Source organism: Orcinus orca, chromosome 1 (assembly GCF_937001465.1).
Source record: "Orcinus orca chromosome 1, mOrcOrc1.1, whole genome shotgun sequence".
Lineage (NCBI taxonomy): Eukaryota > Metazoa > Chordata > Mammalia > Artiodactyla > Delphinidae > Orcinus > Orcinus orca.
Window position 1 is genome coordinate 47,198,727 of NC_064559.1, and position 20,790 is coordinate 47,219,516.

Consider the following 20,790-nt stretch of genomic DNA (forward strand, 5'->3'; position numbering starts at 1 on the left):
CAAAAAGAAATTCAGTGTGAAGCATGGCGCATCACATCTGTGGAGCCCTGAAGTTCACTGTCATGGGATGATCCATGGCAGTGAAGATGGCACTGAGAGGACTGGGCCAGAGGACTGCCATCAGATCACAGGGTGAGGGCCAGGACCAAAGGGCCCCACATGTATCAGGGCTCCAGCAATCAGTGCTTGATGGACAGACAGCCAGGCTGAGAAAGGAAGAGGTAGGTGATCCACGGCTTTGTTCTTCCTTTAGATTGAAAGTTCCTGGAACAGAGGAACTGTATCTTGTATATTTTTTAAAATCCCTTTCTATGCCTAACAGAATGCCTTCCTTGCTTCCCCTTCATAAAGCACACATTTGTTCACTTAAGTTCTGAAATCAGACACAGCCGAGTTCCCTAGGTTAACATATTACCTGTGTAAACTTAGGAAAGTTGCTTAACTTCTCACCATCTCCATCCCCTCACCTATAAGTGGGCATAACAGCCCCCGGTAAATACTAGATATCATTAATTTCAGTTCATTATTATTGAATAACTTACATAGCGGACATTATATTATGTTAGGTAAGAGCAGTGTATGATTAAATTAAAAGCATTATCTTCAAGGAGCTCAGAGTCAATGATCATGAACTAATAACGATTTACTGAAGAGTGGCTAGATCTTTCTCTAGAAGGGAAATGTCTTTATTTTCCCATCACATTTCACTCTTCTCTCTACCCCAAATGCAGGCCTACATTAATTTGTCCCATTACCCATGGTACCCAAGGATATTCTGTGCCAACAGACACTCCGTGTAGCACTTTGTTACATATTTTCAAGTTTCTATTTCTTGCTGAATATTTCCCGTGCATAAATGGTGTCTTTTCTAAAATAAGGTAACTTCTTTGAGGCAGGTCACTTGATTCTGTTTCCTGTGTATCCACCACCCACGAGCACACAGGGCCTGTTTATAAACACTGGTTCAAGTGGAGCCATTCTAACCTTGTAACTGGTCTATCAACAGCCACTGAATGAGGATTATTACCTTAGGAACACTGAATTGGATGAAGCAATTTTCCTCACTGTTTAGAATGTGTTATCAGAAACACAATTCAACTGTGACACCGATTTATGATCACAAACTACTCAACTGGAAACATTTCACAGCTGAAAGCTCAGGAAGGCCTGGTGGGTGAATGAATGCTAGACCTACTTCTGCTCTGTCCCATGGGGATGGACCTGCTATTGCTATCTCCTACTCTGTCCCAATCCTCCCCCTCTAAAATCTGGGCAAAGGTCCAGGGCTCATGTGCCACAACTTCCTACAACATGCCTCTCAAGGCAGTATAACTTGTCTTTTCTTATTTCACCAGGTGTGAAGAATTGACACGTGACATATGATACATATAAAATCAACTTTGGAGACATCACCAGTGTGCAGTAATAAATAACTGTCAAAAAAAAAAATAAATAACTATCATGTTCTGATCCCTGCATGGGACAAATACCACGCTATCATACTTTGTCTTGGCTGGTTCTGTGATGCTTTAATGATAATACAGTCTCAACATGTATGCAAGATCATGTACTGGCATTAGTATTTCAAGGTCTGTAATTATCTAACCTGAGGTGAGGCCGATCATTTAAATAGCTTAAGGAATTAGCATCGAATCTCCTACACTATCTGTCCAGTGTTTTCTAAATGCTCGGCCAGGGCTTCCCTGGTGGCACGGTGGTTAAGAATCTGCTTGCCAATGCAGGGGACACGGGTTCAAGCCCTGGACTGGGAAGATTCCACATGCAGCGCAGCAACTAAGCCCGTGCACCACAACTACTGAAGCCCGTGCACCTAGAGCCCGTGCTCCGCAACAAGAGAAGCCACTAGAATGAGAAGCCCGCGCACGGCAACGAAGAGTAGCCCCCGCTCGCCGCAACTAGAGAAAGACCACACGCAGCAATGAAGACCCAATGCAGCCAAAAATAAATAAAATAAATAAATTTTTAAAAATAAATAAATGCTCGGCCAATTTCCAGGTAACATAATTATGGTTCCTATACTGTCTGTGTGAGGTTTTCAGTGTTTTGAAAAAAAAATTACAGTGTAAAATTTCCAAATATTAAAATACTTGCCCTAATATGAAATTTTCTAAAGTTATTTCCCCACTGGTTTGGTAAAGCTTCCCAGTCTCCCCTTGACATGCCTGATGCATAATGTACCTCTGAGCCTTTTCACTGTCTCTCAGCCTGAAACTCCTGCCACACCTCTGTTCCTTTGTCTGTTTTTCATCGTTTGAGACCCAGCTGAGGCCTTAATCATCCTCTTTTTTTGTAACATCTTTACTGGAGTATAATTGCAATCATCCTCTTTATGAGTCTTTTCCTACTCCTAAGATAAGAGACCCTTTTGCATTATCATCATAGGACACTGACATTTTTTGTTGAGATGCCCATCTGTTGCATCATTATCAGTTCCTAAAAGAAAGGGACCAGATTTAATCCATCTTTATAGCCTCAGTGCCTCGCACCCTGTCGAAGCCACAGGAGATACTAAGCACTTCGAGGACTGAACGAACTGCTAGGTTTTAAATGAAACCAACAAGCACCACTGATCAGACTCTATTTACCTGGACAAACAAGACTATTGTTCAATCCCTGTTGCCCTGGGGCTATTTCCAGTGATAGAGCTCTCTCCTGTGGGATAGAGTTCACATTACCCTGAAAGCACAACTGAAGGCCTTCAGAAGATGGGAACATAAAATTATATTTATCAAAATAAATGGCTGTATTAATGATAAATGTTAGCCACAAAAGAGTTAAATCATACAGGAAAATACAAAAAAAGGCATTAAGCATCACCTGAACCTCCACAATAGAGAGCTTGCCATTGTTAACGCTTTGGTAAACAGTCTTCCAAACACTTCTTTTATGAACTTGCACAGAATTTTACATATATTTTAAACATATAAAATTTACAAACAAGATATGCTGTGTAAAACCCTTTACCGACATGTTATAGACCTCTTTCCATCTCAATAAATAGAGTACCTTAATCCTTAATGGCTGCATTCCATATATGTTTCATCAGTGAGAAAGACCCTTGAGCATAGCCATTTGCATGCTTGTCCAATTATCTCCTTATGATAAATTCCTAGAAGTGGGGCTGCTGGGGCAAAGGCTGCGCTCATTTAAATTTTACATATTATATATTACCATTCGGTGCCCCAGAAAAATTGTTCTGGTTTGACATTCCCAGTTACAGCACGAGACAGATGCCTGTTCCTGCCAATGTGAGTGCTGACAAATGCTTTGTTTTGCTTTGGGTTTTGGTGTGGTTTGTTTGATTGCTAAGAAGTTGAATATCTTTCTGTATGTTTATTGGCCTTTTAAATTTTTTCTTTTCAATTGCCTGGTCACAAATTTCATCCATTTTTCAATTGGAGTTATTAGTTCTTTCCTTATAGATTTTAAGGAAATTTTTAAATAGATTTTAGTCTTTTTATACTAGTCATTTTAACCCTATTTGTGTTACAGATATTACTCTCACTCACTTTGACATTTGTCTTTTAACTCAGTTCATGGCGGGTGGTGTGTTTGTTGCCAGGCAGAGATTTAAAAATTTTATGTAGTCAACTATTTCTTTTAGGGCGTTGGGTTTTGTGGCATTATGAAGACATTTTGCAACCTAAGATTATAAAAACATTCATTTTTTATAGTACTTTTATGGTTTCATATTTTACAGTTCAACCTTTAGATTCATCTGGAAAACTCTAGTATGAAGGGATGAGTTAGAAATTCAATTTTTAATATTATACTTATGAATATAAGTTCATATAAATTCTATAAATGATTCATATTTTAAAGAATAAAATAGAGTTGAATATGAATAAAGAATAAAACATCAATTGAAATAGTATCTAATTGGTGCATCTTTTTATTTCAGTTAGCTATGAATGCATTTATCCAATGACAATCTGTGTCTGTTGCCTCTTGGCCTCTCCCAGTGCTTCACAAAGAAATGTCCTTCCTTTTATAAACATCCTCACTGTACATGATAAACCCAAGACTAGGAAAATGCTGATCACACCATATACAAAAATACAACACACACACAAATTAATGTTTGATAAATGAAAATATGTTTGCTAACTTCTATGTTGGTACTATTTTTTAAACCACACTTTTATAGCGATAAGGCATATTATATTCACCACTCTTATTCATATACTTTAGTCTTTTGATTTAAAGACACATACACACTCACATTTTACACAGAACATAGGCTGGTCTAGGTCAAAACAGAGAAAGAACAAATCACAGGGACACAAATATTCTAAAATACAAAATAGAGAGCTAAGTATTATGTAGACAATCAATAAACTTTTAAAGTTTGGAGAATGCCACATCTGCAACAGACTGGTTATGCTTTTTCCCCAGCACAGTCAAGGGAAACTAGGGCCAGATGATGATGATGATGATGATGATGATGATGATGATGATGATAAATGGACTTGGGATTTTCCTGGTGGTGCAGTGGTTAAGAATCTGCCTGCCAGACTTCCCTGGTGGCGCAGTGGTTAAGAATCTGCCTGCCAATGCAGGGGACATGGGTAAGAGCCCTGGTCCGGGAAGATCCCACATGCCACTGAGCACTACTCAAGCCCACGTGCCTAGAGCCTATGCTCTGCAACAAGAGAAGCCACTGCAATGAGAAACCCGAGCACGGCAAGGAAGAGTAGCCCCTGCTCGTCGCAACCAGAGAAAGCCCGCTTGCAGCAACGAAGACCCAACGCAGCCAAAAATAAAATAAATTTTAAAAAAAATACATTAAAAAAAAAAAAAAGAATCTGCCTGCCAATTCAGGGGACTAAGGTTCGAGCCCTGGCCTGGGAAGATCCCACATACCGCGGAGCAACTAAGCCTGTGCGCCACGACTACTGAGCCTGTGCTCTAGAGCCCGTGAGCCACAACTACTGAGCCTGCATGCCACAACTACTGAAGCCCGTGTGCCTAGAGCCCATGCTCCACAACAAGAGAAGCCACCACAATGAGAAGCCTGTGCACTGCAACGAAGAGTAGCCCCCGCTCACCGCAACTAGAGAAAGCCTGCACCCAGCAACAAAGACCCAATGCATCCAGATATAAATAAATAAATAAATTTATAAAATGCTAAAAATGAATGAATGAATAAATAAATAAATGGGCTTCACTCAGTGCATATCATGTGGCAGGTCCTAATCTAAGGGCTTTCCACTCATTGATACACTGAAGTCCTCTGAAGGCAGTAAGTACTAGTACTGTATTCTGCATACTATACAGATGGGGAAACTGAGGCAAGGAGAGCCTTAGTAATTTGTCAAGACTACATGTTAGTGAGTAGCCGAGGCAGGCTTTGAAACCCATTAGTCAGATTCCAGGTCTGTGCATTCACCACAAGTGAACTTCAGGTTCACTGAAAATAGCCCTAACTACCACACATTAGTCTTGCAACATCCTCATGTTAAAAAAAAAAAAAAAGCCGAGGCTGAACTCAGGCAGCCAGTTAACAATTGCTTCGTAAAGACTTGAGCAAAAGTGGGTTAGTATTATTTTTTAATTATTTATTTATTATTTTTGGCTGCGTTGGGTCTTTGTTGCTCTGCGTGGGCTTTCTCTAGGTGTCTAGGCATGCGGGCTTCAGTAGTTGTGGCTCGCGGGCTCTAGAGCTCAAGCTCAGTAGTTGTGGTGCACGGGCTTAGTTGCTCCACGGCGTGGGGGATCTTCCCGGACCAGGGCACGAACCTGTGTCCCCTGCATTGGCAGTGGGTTCGGATTTAATGACAAAGACAGATATCTTATTCCTGAGAGTGGAATCACCCTTCTTCAAGAGTCTGCATCCTTAATTCTAGACACAGTCCCACTTTTTCAGTTAAGTGAACTGGTGGGGCTCTTCAGTTTCCTTTTGTATCAAGTGGGGATTATAACTGCTCGTGAAAAGGCCTTATAAACTGTAAAGTGTGAGTCTGTGCTTTTGATGCCAGCTAACAATTCAGGGGCAAAGGAAACAGCCACATTTAAGGCTCCAGGTGCAGAAGGTAGGTACTGCGCTTCTCTGTAGAGAGCTGGGGCCTAAATGAGGTCTAAGCACCAGACAGGTATGGCCAGGTGTGCACTGCAGGTGCCTGCTACCAGGTAGGTGCTGCTAGGTAAGTGCTACCTGGCAGGTGCTGATGGCAAAACAGGTCCCTTCTGCCACATCAGCCAGGATTCCAGGAAGAGGACATTGTTTTGAATTTCTGAATTCTTTGACGTCATTCAGGAGAAAATAACTCTGAGGAGAAGTGCTATGGGTACAGAAACCCTCCTACCTTCTCTCTTGTGGCTGAGTCACTTTTTTAGAACTTCCCCCAGCAGAGAACAAGCCTTGCCCACAGCTCCAGTCCTCTGTGCCTTCCACTGGATGGTACCAGGCCACCGGGAGACACCCAGCAGCATCTCTGCTGCCTTCTCCAGGGCCAAATTCAGTCCTATTTTCTGCCTGAGGAAGGGTTCCAGGCAGCTACAGAGAAGACCAGGCACCTAGAGGGGCAAGGGAGCAATTGAAGGAAACCCTCAAGACATAAAACTGAAGTGACACCACCGAGGGCCCTGCCAGCACATCCCCGTCTATGGCATCTGAGAACTCGGACAGTCCCTCATCCTGCAGTCAGGCTGCCTTGTAGCCATAAGCGACAGACGGGCCTACTTTTCGGCTTACCTCTGTATATAATATTAAAAGAACACGCTCACGGTACCGTTGGCAAGGGAAGGAAAAATAGCACTTGGATTTTTCTTTCTTTAAATATATAAAGTAGAGTGCATTTCGAGACTTTCTGTCATAGAAAATTTTTCCAAACAGAAATTCAGACTGACTCTACCTCAGCTCGATTAAATTCTGCATCACGTGGCATTCCAGTGCGGGCTGTTCTGAGGTGGCAAGGGGCCAAAGGGAAGAGGCTGGGCCAGGCTACTCCTGTTTACAACTCATGCTCAACTGCTAATTACACCCGACATCTCTCTAAGTGCTTTCCGTGGTTTGATCCTCCACACAGCTCTGAGTGGTGGATACCATTATTATCTCTATACTGTAGACAAGGAAACTCAGGCACTGACGAGGCTCCTTGTCAAAGACAACACAGGAAGTGGGGAAGCTGGAAGAAACCCAGCTGGTAGGAGGGAACTCACAATCACTGCCTTACGTGCTCACGGTTTGGGCCTGTCTCCTCTTTCCTGTCAAAGTGATAAGCACCTATCAGAATGGCCCAGGAACGAGCTAAAAGCAGAAAATGAAACTAAGATACTGTGAGACCTTCTCTGAGTCAGACACTGGCCTAAGCACTTTCCTTTCGGAAGTGTGAGATGGAAACTCAGGGCCAAGGTGGGCTGACTTCTATCATTTCATTAGCCCCGTGTGTACTAAAAGCCTGTAAGACCTTTCTGAGGCTCAGCTCAAGACCTTCTGGAATCTTCAAAGACTAAACCCAGGGCCAGGTTCCTCACTCATCTTGACTTAAATATTTTTCAGCTTTTATGACTGTGACCCAGCTCGATCACACACCCATCAAACACTTCTCTTTTAAGGTTCTTTACCAACTCACTGAAAAAAAGAAAAGGACGGGGGGAAGGGGAAGATGTCCTCTTTGACCTTTGGGAAATAACTTCAGAAGTCAAAAGAAGCTTCTGGAGGCCAGCAGGAAAGCTACAGGGGAGGCAGCTAGACACTACCACTAATTAGCATTGAGAGATGAGCAAGTTAGAGTTTGCTCTACCTCATCTGCCAGGCTGGCTCCCAATCTCTGTCTCGCTCGTGGTCTTGCGCTCCGCATGCACCTCCCACCTGGAGAGTCAAAGCACAAAATGAGGGCTGCTGCCTCAGCTGAACCCCTCTCCTCTTCGATTCAATAATAAGTCAACTCCAAAACTGAAACTTGAAAGGGAAGGACACTGTCAACACCAACACTACCTTCTAATGACTTAAACTAGCAGTATCCAATAGAAATATAATGTGAGTTATGTAAGTACTTGAAACATTTCCAGCAGTGACATGAAATAAGTAAAAAGAAACCAGGGAAATTAATTTTGATAATAGATTTTATTTAACTCAATATATCCAAGATATTATCCTTTCAACATGCAATCAATAGAAAATTAGTGAGCTATTTTATACTTTTTTAACATAGTAAGTCCTCAAAATCGCGTGTGACATTACAGCACATGTCAATTAGGATTAGCCTTATTTCACATGCTTAATAGTCACAAGTGGCCAGTGGCTACTGTACTGGATGGCAGAGAGTTAAACATTATGCTCTCTGCTACTATCTCACAAACACAAACACAGATTAATTCATCTTTAATTAATCTTCACTTTACACAACCAGAAATTATTACAGGAAGAAACAGTGAATTATTACTTTGCTTCCAACTGCTTTGAATTTCTGTATAAATCTATTTTCTCATTTAATCTTCACCATAACCTGTAAAGTTGGTCCCTATAGTATTCTTTTTCCCTATAGTATTCTTTTTCCCTATAGTATTTTAGATGGGTAACAGATTGGCATAATGCCATCTCTTTTTCTCTCTCTCTCTCTCTCTCTCTCTCTCTCTCTCTCTCTCACACACACACACACACACACACACACACACACACACCCTGCTATATGTTCTCAATTTATGTAGCCAAGGACCAGATCAGAACTGAAGCCACACAGCAATATAGAGCCCAAGTGAAAGAAAGCTTTACTGCTGCTCTTTTATATACCACCATTCCAGAAGAATTTACTCTAATAATCTAAGCACTTCCACTTAAGGGGACACATACAAACAAGAGGACCGTCTTGGTCCTTAGTCAGTCAAGGCCACCTCATCATAGGGGAGCTGGCATGGTCAGGCCCTGGCTCCTGGAAGCCTGCGTCCTCTCAAGGTCAAACAGTCCCTTCCTCCAGGGGCTTTTTGAAGCTCATAAGACAAAGGACACACACACACAAATAATGAGATTAAACATATAAGCAAATAAACCAAATACATAAGTATGTAAAAATATACTCTGGGATGGCAGGAAAGAGATTCTTTCTGAAGTTATTAGGAAAGCTTTATGCAAGTTTGGAAAAAGAGCAGGATTTAAAGAGATGAACGCAGGAGAAAGGGCCCATGCCAAGCAGAGGTCATGGTGTATTTGACCTGGAGGACACAGGCGTACAAAGTGGTCACAGGGTGAGCTGTCCCTCTGGCTGAAGAACAGGGAAACATGAGGGACAGAGTATGAAACAAGGCTGCCAAGGTGTGTAAGAGCCATCGTCAGAGGTCTTGAATGTTCACTAAGGATTTAGGATTTTACTGTCTAAGAACTGAGTGCAGGAGAATTAACATCGACAAAGGAGTACTTCAGAAAAACTTGCTACCATCTGCAAGGGTGCAAAAAAATTGAGAGTTAAAAACAAAAGCAAAGAAGCAAACAAACAACAAAGAGGACTAATGGAGCATCAGTTCAGAGGACACTGCGTTATTCTGGGTTATGGACTTATAACAACCTAAACTATGCTGGTGGTAGGAAAAGTGATGCTAGGAGAGAGTGAGATTCACAGGTCTGGGAACTGGGAGAGACAAAGGCCTCAAGTTTAAAGCCTCTGCAAGATTAAAGTCTACATTACTGGAAGAATGATGGCAACCTTCACGCAAATAGGGAAGTCAATATAACTGAAGAGTTTCCCCCCTTGGGGATGGGCAGCAGAAGAGATAATGATCTCAGGTTGGATATGAAAATTTCCCTAATAAGACCTGAATCTGTTTTGTGCACCTACTTTAATAGTCTAAGTGAATGATGGTTGAAAGAAATCCAATAAGCACCTGGCTTTTCTTAGAACTTGCCTTACTAGTTCCTGATAACTTGAGCCTGTTGGTCACTTACTTTATGCAAGCTGGTCTTGGCAATCTGCTCAGTTGTCCTCTGAATGACCTCAGCAGAAATGCTGATCACTTTTCACATCTGCCCTAACCACTGAGGGAAGGAAAATTCCAATCTGGAGATGGTGCCTTCTGGCCCGGCTTTTACTTCTGAAAGGGCCACAGAAATGAGACACAACTTTAGATCTGAAACTTTTTATGCTCCTATACTTAAAGTAGAAAGAAAGTCTATAGGTCAACGTCCGTGATAAAGTTCCTTGTCAATGATCTCCTGAAGTCTACGAAATCTAGGAGTCAAGATGCCCATTTGTCAGTTAATCCTCAATGGTGGAATATTCTATAGCAATTCTGTTCCACACATTTTGAGTGGTGGGTCTCTGATACCGAGCAGGGCCCTGTGGGGCTCCTGGGCACAAAGCCTTTCTGTTTCCCCCATTTCTTTGATTACAGGAAGGAGCCTTCGTTCAGCCTCCATGACCTTCCCTGAGTCCCAGTGGGCAGAGTCAAACAGTTGTTAATTAGGGAAGGGAGGGGATGCGAGACCAGGGAGAAACAAACAGTCAAAAGAAACAACAGTGCAGCCTTGGGGCAAGGTCCTGGCTCCCCATCAAGGGATACAAACAACATCTTTGAGCTGTTTTGCAAGTACTGAAACCCCCTCCAGGTGGGAGAAGTTAATGATGGTAGCTACCCACAAGCATGTAGACCCCAGACAAGTTGGAACCTGAAGGTTGATGATGCTGACTCCTACTTACCTCACCACCAACCCATCAGAAGAATGTCCACAAGCTCATCATGCCCTCTTTGAACCATTACAATAAAACTTCTCACTATCCTCTCTAAGTGGGGACACATAGTTTTCCGAGGCAGGAGCCCGCTGTGTCCCCCTTTGCCTGGCAAAGTAATAAAGCTATCCTTTTCTACTTCACCCAAAAATATGTCTCTGAGGTTCAATTCAGCACCGGTGTAGAGGGAAGCTGAGCTTTTGGCATCATCTCCTAAATAACCAAAATATCACAGAGACCAAAATGCTTCATACAAATGGAAATTACTATTTGTAAAAACACACTGCTTATCAATGCTTCCCAGCATGTCCTTAGAAGCTATGAAATTAAATTAACACTTTTAGGAAAAGGATCGAATGTGTGTGTGTACACACACTCAGAGACATATACTTCAGAGCTATCCCCAAATGTGCCACCTTTCACAGACTTGGTCAACTCTTCAACAACATGTGGTAATAACGTCTTTCAAGCATTAAGCTTTTGAAAAGTGAATGAGGCCATTTTATTCGGTGGAAAAGAGAGGCGTGATTTAGAAAGCAGAATATAACTGTCCAGGTTGGAATACAATCCGGTCATGAGTTCTCATTGCCTCTGTCAATGGGTGTGGTAACCCATCTCCAAAGACAGCTCCCAGCAGTTCCTCCCCTCCCAAAGGCACAGACTCAACAGATGGAGAGCCTTTGTGCTCCCTTGACTCTGGGTTGGTCTTGTGACTTGCTTTGCTCAACAGAACACGGCACAAATAACATTCTTGTACTTTCAAACCCAGGTCTTAAGAGGCCTGGAAGCTTCTACTTCCTCTCTTGGAAGCTAGCTGCCACATGAAAATTTGACTACCCAGAGGGAGAGAGGTCTGAAGCCATCGTGGTCAGTCGAGCCCAGCTGAGCTCCCAGCTGAATGCAGCTGCATGGCTGAGCCCAGGCAAAAAAAAAAAAAAAAAAAAAACAGATGAACCCTAGCCACCCCACAGAATTGGGAAAAACAATAAATCAGTGCTGCTAAGTTTGGAGTCCTTTGCTATGTGATAATAGATCACTGAAACAGTGGGTGACAAAAGATATCAAATGGCTAAAAGTGAGCCAGATCTACCATTCATCTGTGACCATCTGTGGTTCTATTGGGATTTTGTAGACTTCTGCTTGCAAACTAATTCAAGTGGAGAAACAGATAGGACCTTCTCTTGTCATATTCAAAATCTAGCATTCAGTAACATCTAGGATACTGGTACTGACGTTCACAATGGATTCTGACAATTCTACTCCCAGAACCCTGTAGGGCTAGGAAAACTCTCCCTGCACTGGTACATGAAGCTCTCTCCCTCCCTGTATTCCTGCTTTATCTAACACAATGCCACAAACCTGCAAATGCTGATGTAAGAGAGAGTAACAAGATGACGAATGCTGGAGTGAATGAAACTTCAGTGTGAGTACCAGGAGGATGAAGAGAAGCTGGCAGAGGCCTTGAGTGCACTTTATGGCATGGAGCCACACAGACAGCAATGACTGGGCAGGCATGGGGTAGACTGAATTATTAGCCCCAATTCTTGACCCTTCTCTACATCCATACCCTTGCCATGAATGTGCTGTGGTCAGATGGACTTCTCTGCCCCTTGTCTTTGAGCCTGTTCATGTGACTTGATTTGGCTAGTAAAATGTGGGTACAAGTGACAGCGTGCCAGGTCTAAGCCTAAGCTTAAGAGGCACCATGTGTATCACTTATAATTTTACCCTTTTGCAAAAGAAGAGCATACCCCCCTTGGCTCACTGGTCCCAGGAGGAAGCTGAGAGAGACATGGAGCAGAGCCAATCCAGCTGACCAAGCAACTCGTGATCAAGAAAGACATGATTATTGCTGAATGCCACTAAGATCTTGAGGCTGTCTATTACCCAGCAAGAGTTGACTCATACAAGACTCCTTTATTAGATGCTAACATTTGCAAACTACACATGGTACTTTAGAACAACAGAACGCCTTCTTAGCTATAAAAATTGTAACCATATTAGCAAATGAATGGTTAGATGGTCTCATTGACAAGCAAAATATTAATACAATATACTGAATATCACTAAGTTTTTGCTTTCACAAATCTAAGGTTACCTTTCTACAGATTGCAATTTGGTATTCCACATTCTCCATAATTTAATAACTCTAATTTAGTTTTGTACCCAATTCCCTCTCACTTATATTTTATATTACATTCGAACTGGATTACTTGTAATTCTTGAATATGGGTCACATCACGTCTAGGCTTTCCTCATCTAGTTCCTTCCTACACCCTTCATCCGACAGGTTTAGATTCTCCAGTCCTTTAGGGCCAGGGTCAGCTGTCACCTCTATAAGAAATCTGCTCTGATCCCACCTTTTAAGGCAGTCTCTCAACCCTCTGACTCTTATCACGATGTGTATGTCTTTTCCTTTTCTGGTATTTGGCTTATTCTGCCTCATAACACTTCTTCATCCTCTTACGAACTCCTAGAAAGCAAGGTTTATCTCTGTATCCTCCATGGCATTTAGCAAAGGGTCTGACACACCGTGTACCGGCCAGTGAATACTTTTTCGCGTTAAGGAATGAGTGACGGATGGGAGGCAGCAGGAAATGACATTGAGAAAGAAATGTGGACTTTGGAGTCTGAGACATCTGATTCTACCACTTAGTAGCTGAGTAACTTTGGATCAGTTAGTCACACTGTGCTCCAGCTTCCAAATCTGTAAAATTAAGATGGTACAGATTTCACAGGATTTTTATGAAAATTCAACATGAAAATGAATGTAAATGCTTCTTGGTGTCTGACATATGGTGAAGGCGCCATAAGTGGTAGCTCTAATTACAAAAATGACAATGACACAGAACCTCACATAGAAGTTAATTTAAACAAATCCCTGATATTAGATTATTTCCTCTTAAAAGTTAAGTGTTTGAGAGTAACAGTAATGACTGTAGTTCCCATTAGCTGTTTTCCCAGAAGGTGTGGTTTCAAAGAGCTGGATTCTACTTTATTAAGATGCTCATATGTCCCTCTTCTCCACAGTTCTTATTTCTATTGGTAGTGACCACTAGAAGCAAATTTGTTCCAGGCAACAAATACATCTCCTTAAAACAAACCAAAATGAAATCTTCCTCCGTCCATATACATGAGTCCACTTGTAACAGAGCATTACCCCTTCCACATTGTTCCCAATTCTTCCCCAGGGGACTGAAACAACCAATGCAATGGATCAAAAGCTAGAGATTGAAACGCAATAGAATTCCTTGACAGAGACTGAATAGTGCAACTTGAGTTGTTGACATGTAAACATCATTGCAATGAGGTTCTTTATTGAATAAGAGATGTAGAGGTAAAAAAAAAAAAAAAAAAAAAAAGATGTAGAGGTGCTTTTATGAATAAAAGTACCATGAAAATGTCAAGTCTTGGGTATTATTGTTGAAGTAATTCAGCAAAAACTGCTTCATCTGCCTGGACTAACTGGAATTTTGTACAAACCCATAGCCACCCTGCATCAGGGTAATCATTGATCTTCCAAAGGACAAACTCAAGATTAGGCAAACTCAAAAGGCTGTAAGTGGCCAGGCATGGAACGTCAGTGAGTGAACTGGGCCTGATGTGCGTTCACGGGGAGGGTTCAGCCGTTTACTGGAGGCCATACTCGGACTGAACTGGCAACTGCTACCCCGTTCCACCAACTGTTGCCTAAGGAAATGGAAAATCAGTGTTGTCAGACCTTCTCAAGAAATTTGGGGTTTTGTGTGAAACATCCTGATTTTTAAAGGCCGCCTTGCTTTTTTATTTTAAAATTCTCTGGGGGCCAAAGAAAATATATTTGTAAACCAGATGTGGCCATGGGTTGGTAGTTTGTGACCTCTGCACTAGATAGTCTCAAGTCACTATGAATCATCACAGGATGGTTAAAAGACGATTTCTAAGTTCACTGTAATTGTGTTTTTGAAACCGAGAATTTCTAATTCACAGAAAGACTAATTCCTTATAAACTTATAATAAACTCCAAAAAACATGTCATTCCCTCCATTATAAATCCTTGCCTGCTTTTGTACCTCCATGTGCTCAGTCCTACAGTTCTGGACCAGGACACCTGTGGCCACTGTCCCGTGCACCTGTTTATGTCCTACTAGTTCTTCAAAGCTTGATTTCAATGTGAGCTCTGCATAAAACCTCCATGATCCTCCTCAAAGTCTTCTAGGTATAAATTATGATGAAAACTGTCCAATGTAAAAGATCTGCCTTGATTTTTATCATCTCTCATCAGCCCTCTACCCACAACCCCCATCACCCCTGCACCCCACCCCGCCCCCCAGCAAACAGAACACAGGAACACTGCAATTGTTCACATGAAAGGCCTGGATGGAGGGGCCAAGGATGAAACTCAACTGCACTTACCACCAAACACGTCTCCATTCTGGTAGTTCTTCCCTTTCTGGGCTTCCTCTTCATTTTGAACAGTGGCAACATGCTTCGCAGAGGCACAGCCCATAGTCTCATTCGGTCAGCTTCAGCCGGGCTGAACTGCAAAGCATCTCTACAGACACGGGGACATTTTCTTCTCTTTAGACACAAGGAAAATCCACCTTCTTGCTGAGTCGGTCAAAACGTGCGCACCTGCAAGAAGAGAGCGCTAGATCAGAATGTGGGACACGAAGCCAGTGTCTCAGTCTGCGTGGTGATTCCCGCCCGACCCCACTGGACTGGGGTGCGACCAGGCGCTGAAGAAGGAAATGCAGCACGGGTCACTCTCATCTGACCACCACTTGAAAAGCAAGGTCAGAAGGCCTGTGCCCTGCACAACACGTGGCTGGACTTTTTTTTTTTTTAATCTTTATTGGAACATAATTGCTTTACAATGTTGTGTTAGTTTCTGCTGTATGACAAAGTGAATCAGCTATATGTATACGTATATCCCCATATCCCCTCCCTCTTGCGTCTCCCTCCCACCCTCCCTATCCCACCCCTCTAGGTGGTCACAAAGCACCGAACTGATCTCCCTGTGCTATGCGACTGCTTCCCATTAGCTATCGATTTTACATTCGGTAGTGTATATATGCCCATGCCACTCTCTCACTTTGTCCCAGCTTAACCTTCCCCCTCCCCGTGTCCTCAAGTCCATTCTCTATGTCGGCATCTTTATTCCTGTCCTGCCCCTAAGTTCATTAGCACCGTTTTTTTTAGATTCCATATATGTGCGTTAGCATATGGTATTTGTTTTTCTCTTTCTGACTTACTTCACTGTATGACAGACTCTAGGTCCATCTATCTCATTACAATAACTCAATCTTGTTCATTTTTATGGCTGAGTAATATTCCATTGTATGTATGTGCCACATCTTCTTTATCCATTCATCTGTCAATGGACATTTAGGTTGCTTCCATGCCCTGGCTATTGTAAATAGTGTTGCAATGAAGATTGTGGTACATCTTTTTTTTTTTTTTTTACTTGTTTGTTTTATATACATTTATTTTATTTTTGGCTGCATTGGGTCTTCATTGCTGTGCACGGGCTTTCTCTAGTTGTAGCGAGTGGGGGCTACTCTTCGTTGCAGTCTGCAGACTTGTCATCGTGGTGGCTTCTCTTGTTGCAGAGCACGGGTTCTAGGCGTGCAGGCTTCAGTAGTTGTGGCACACGGGCTCAGCAGTTGTGGCTCGCGGGCTCTAGAGCGCAGGCTCAGTAGTTGTGGTGCATGGGCTTGCTTGCTCCACGGCATGTGGGATCTTCCCGGACCAGGGCTCGAACCTATGTCCCCTGCATTGGCAGGCGGATTCTTAACCACTGTGCCACCAGGGAAGCCCCATCTATCTTTTTGAATTATGGTTTTCTCAGGGTATATGCCCAGCAGTGGGACTGTTGGGTCATATGGTAGTTCTATTTTTAGTTTTTTAAGGAACCTCCATACTGTTCTCCATAGTGGCTGTATCAGTTTACATCCCCACCAACAGTGCAGGAGGGTTCCCTTTTCTCCACACCCTCTCCAGCATTTACTGTTTGCAGATTTTTTGATGATGGCCATTCTGACCGGTTTGAGGTGATACCTCATTGTAGTCTTGCTTTGCATTTCTCTAATGATTAGTGATGTTGAGCATCTTTTCATGTGTTTTTTGGCAATCGGTATGTCTACTTTGGAGAAATGTCTATTTAGGTCTTCTGCCCATTTTTGGATTGGGTTGTTTGTTTTTTTGATATTGAGCTGCATGAGCTGCTTGTATATTTTGGAGATTAATCCTTTGTCAGTTGCTTCATTTGCAAATATTTTCTCCCATTCTGAGGGTTGTCTTTCCATCTTGTTTATGGTTTCCTTTGCTGTGCAAAAGATTTTGTTTCATTAGGTCCCATTTGTTTATTTTTGATTTTATTTCCATTCCTCTAGGAGGTGGGTCAAAAAGGATCTTGCTGTGATTTATGTCTTAGAGTGTTCTGTGGCTGGACTTTTTTTTTTTAACATCTTTATTGGAGTATAATTGCTTTACAATGGTGTGTTAGTTTCTGCTTTATAACAAAGTGAATCAGCTATACATATACATATATTCCCATATCTCCTCCCTCTTGCATCTCCCTCCCAACCTCCCTATCCCACCCCTCTAGGTGGTCACAAAGCACCGAGCTGATCTCCCTGTGCTATGCAGCTGCTTCCCACTAGCTATCTATTTTACGTTTGGTAGTGTATATATGTCCATGCCACTCTCTCACTTCATCCCAGCTTCCCCTTCCCCTTCCCCATGTCCTCAAGTCCATTTTCTATGTCCGCATCTTTATTCCTGTCCTGCCCCTAGGTTCTTCAGAACCTTTTTTTTTTTTTAGATTCCATATATATGTGTTAGCATACGGTATTTGTTTGTCTCTTGCTTATTTACTTCACTCTGTATGACAGACTCTAGGTGTGGCTGGACTTTTTGAGGAGCTAAAAAATTTCTATTTATTTATTCAAATAAATATTTGAGCACTCCTACTTGCCACACACAAACTTAATGGGCTATATAGGTTTGCTAATGTTCCGGAATCTCAAAAAGCTTCAGAGGGAGGAAAGGACATTGATGAGATCCATCGAGTTCCAGAGGCTGGAAAAAGTCCTCCAACCTCCTCATCCTGTCCTGCACACAGGCCAGCTCCTCCTAGCTCCTCAGATTTTGCCAGGAGGAGGTGGGTTGGAACATGGGCTAGCATTTCCAGTGGGTTCCATAAATGATTCAATACTTTATTTTACTTGAGGCGATACTGTTTGGGAAGGAAGGAGATGGGGGAAAGGACTTGAATGTACTTTTTGTCAATTTTCTGCTTAGTTAGCTGAATGCTTTAAGGACTGAGCAGATGTAGGAATATGAAGGGAAGAAAATGAGGTGCTCGTCCACCTCTTTCAGAGCCTTTATGCCTCTGTTTGAACTCTACTAAAGGCTGCAAGCGCATTTATGGATAAACCACAAAGGAGATAATCCCCTAGTTAACTGGAGTGAATTTACCTTCCCCTGCCCCACTCAAGGTCACCATCCAAATTCTCAAGGTGTGTCATGCTCAGGTTGCTCATTTTTATTTATTTTTTCATCATCCTTATCAAGCCATTCCAGTCTTGTAGATGTTCACTTTGAAACATCTACCGATGCCTTCATCTCCATCCATCCCACTGTAACACAGGCCCTTACCCTTCACACCAGCACCCATACTCCACTACTCTCCTCTCCGCTTTAGGAACAACTGACGTTTCTCAGTGTCAAGAACAGTGCTACCCAAAGGCAGCTGCAAGTTTTCTCTTCCAACAAAATTGGTTCCCCTAAGCCCTCCTTCCTAGAGCATTGACCACATCTATGGACAGAGAAATTCTATCATTTAAACCACCTAATCTCAGCAAAGGGAAATTTTCAAATTAGCCCCGTACTAACAGATAATTCTAAATCAATCTAATAAATGAACTTAGATAACACAGGTAATGATCTTACATCAAGCCAAGCAAATACAAATTTCAACATCAACTCAATGGCTATAATACTAACCATGTCTTTGTATAGTTCTCCAGACTAGTTTCTATCACTGGTTATATAAAATCATTAACAGAAAGTATAGGGTTAGTTGGTAATGTTTTACAAACAAGGATGATTTTTTTCCTAGTTAATGCTTATCAGTTTCTCAACACTATTAGGTAACCTCATGTTAACACATTTTCCCCTTTTTAAAGCTATATGGAAAACACACACACAACTCTTCTGATGATAGTTAGCAGCAATGTCATTAAAGCTACAGTATTTCCACTGATGGTCTACTCATATTCGTCTATAGAGCTCCCAGGCCAGATGGGGGAGATGTGCTGACTTTTTTTTTTAACCTACACAATACAGTGTATTAAGTGCCACGATAAATGATTCACAGGAATCTATGGCAATGCAGAATTCAAGGAAGCAGATTAAATGATGACTGGGAAAAGGCAGGAATTAAAAGAAGTAATATTCTGTAGGGTCTTAACGTTTGGTAGAAACTTGCCAGGCTGAAAGGACAGTACCATCATCCAGATGTGAAGAACTGCCCGAGCTAAGACACTGGAACTTGGAAGTGCGTGGCGGATGTGTGTGTGTGTGTGTGTGTGTGTGTGTGTGTGTGTGTGTGTGTGTGTGTGTGTGTGTGTGTGTGTGTGTGTGTGTGTGTGTTCAGAGGGGTCAAGGTCGGGGCGGGGCAGGGAAGAGGACTGCACTGCTGATGCTTGTGAAGGCCCTGGAGGAGGCCTTGCTAACTTTATCCAACTTTAAAGATAAACTATAAAACCTCCTAAGATGTAGGAAGTCCGTTTGATCCAAATTTGAGCACACTTTGAGAGACATTAAATTAGTAGTGCTGATATCCACTCTGTCGACCTACCACAGTTTTTAAAGAAACAGCGCTGAAATATGAGACAAGAAGGATAGGAGACAGGAATCAGTTCTAAAGGCAGAAGGGAGAAAACTCCTCTGAAAGCAGGTGGCTGCTAAGGGTTGTTGCTGCTGCCGCTTGGCCCATCTCCCTCGTTCCCTTTCAGCATCACCACGTAAGGTGACAGGTGTGGGCTCCCAGAATGAATTCCTTACTTTTCAAAAAGGAATGTGGGAAAACCACCTCACACGTACATAGTACACCGCAGAGCAACCCGAAGTGAGAGGGGAAACCTCGCCTCCCCTCCCAGTCTGTTGCCGCCTCTTCAGAATAAACAAAGTAAAAACAGGAAGGAGAGTGGGAAACCCTAGCAAAATCCAGAAGGACAGTAGAAATCCAGAGACAGTTTACAACCCTCCTCTCTGGGAGTCCTCTTCCTTTTCTGTTCCTCATTCCTATTTCACGCTGACAGCCTCACAATCTACCCAAGAAGTTAATGTAAGAATCTAAGACGTGAATTACTCTTTGCTATTCCCGAAAAGCACTGTGCGCTGTTTCTTCTGTTCTAGAAGTTCTGTTTGTAGCAACAAATCTTACTTGAATAAAAAAAAAGTTGAAATCACATGAAAATCAAACACACTGCAGCAGGCAAACAAAAATAAAACATAAAAAACCTTTTCAAAGGACTTCTCTATTATTCAGGCATGGAAGTGAGAGGCATGTTAATAAGCAGATTAGACGCGATTCTAATTAGACACATCCAATTCAAGTGATGACTTGAGAAGTCTTCATTTAATTATATTTTTTAAAAAGCACTATCACTCGGGGCTTCCCTGGTGGCGCAGTGGTTGAGAGTCCGCCTGCCGATGCAGGGGACACGGGTTCGTGCCCCGGTCCGGGAAGATCCCACATGCCGCGGAGCGGCTGGGCCCGTGAGCCATGGCCACTGAGCCTGCGTGTCCGGAGCCTGTGCTCCGCGACGGGAGAGGCCACAACAGTGAGAGGCCCACATACCGCAAAAAAAAAAAAAAAAAAAAAAAAAAAAAAAAAAAAGCACTATCACTCAATGTGAGTTCTCTCCAAATCACAATTAGGTGCGGGTTTTGTTTTTGAAACACACACATTATGTATTTTATAGCAGTAAGTTAATTTTAAGAGTGAGGTTTTCAAGTTTTACAACCTTGACAGAAATATATTTTAATATTTTGCCCATTTCAAAGGAGATAATTATGAAGTTATCTGAGAGGCAGAGGATCTCCAACACTCAAAATT

The 20,790-nt window shown here is 42.3% G+C and overlaps 1 protein-coding gene across 6 annotated transcripts in view; it reads right to left on the bottom strand.

Annotated features, from left to right (window-relative positions):
• C1H1orf21 (chromosome 1 C1orf21 homolog) overlaps nt 1-15,219 on the bottom strand; it is a 191,755-nt gene extending 176,536 nt beyond the window's left edge. For all 6 annotated transcript variants that reach the window (XR_004486202.2, XR_004486201.2, XR_007474733.1 and 3 more), the window contains exon 1: nt 15,078-15,219. Coding sequence is in view for 3 of the 6 variants with exons in the window: in XM_033437961.2 (XP_033293852.1) it covers nt 15,078-15,171 (94 nt within the window). In the remaining 3 variants the exon portion in view is untranslated. The remainder of the gene's footprint in view (nt 1-15,077) is intronic.
• Between the last annotated feature and the right edge of the window lie 5,571 nt (nt 15,220-20,790).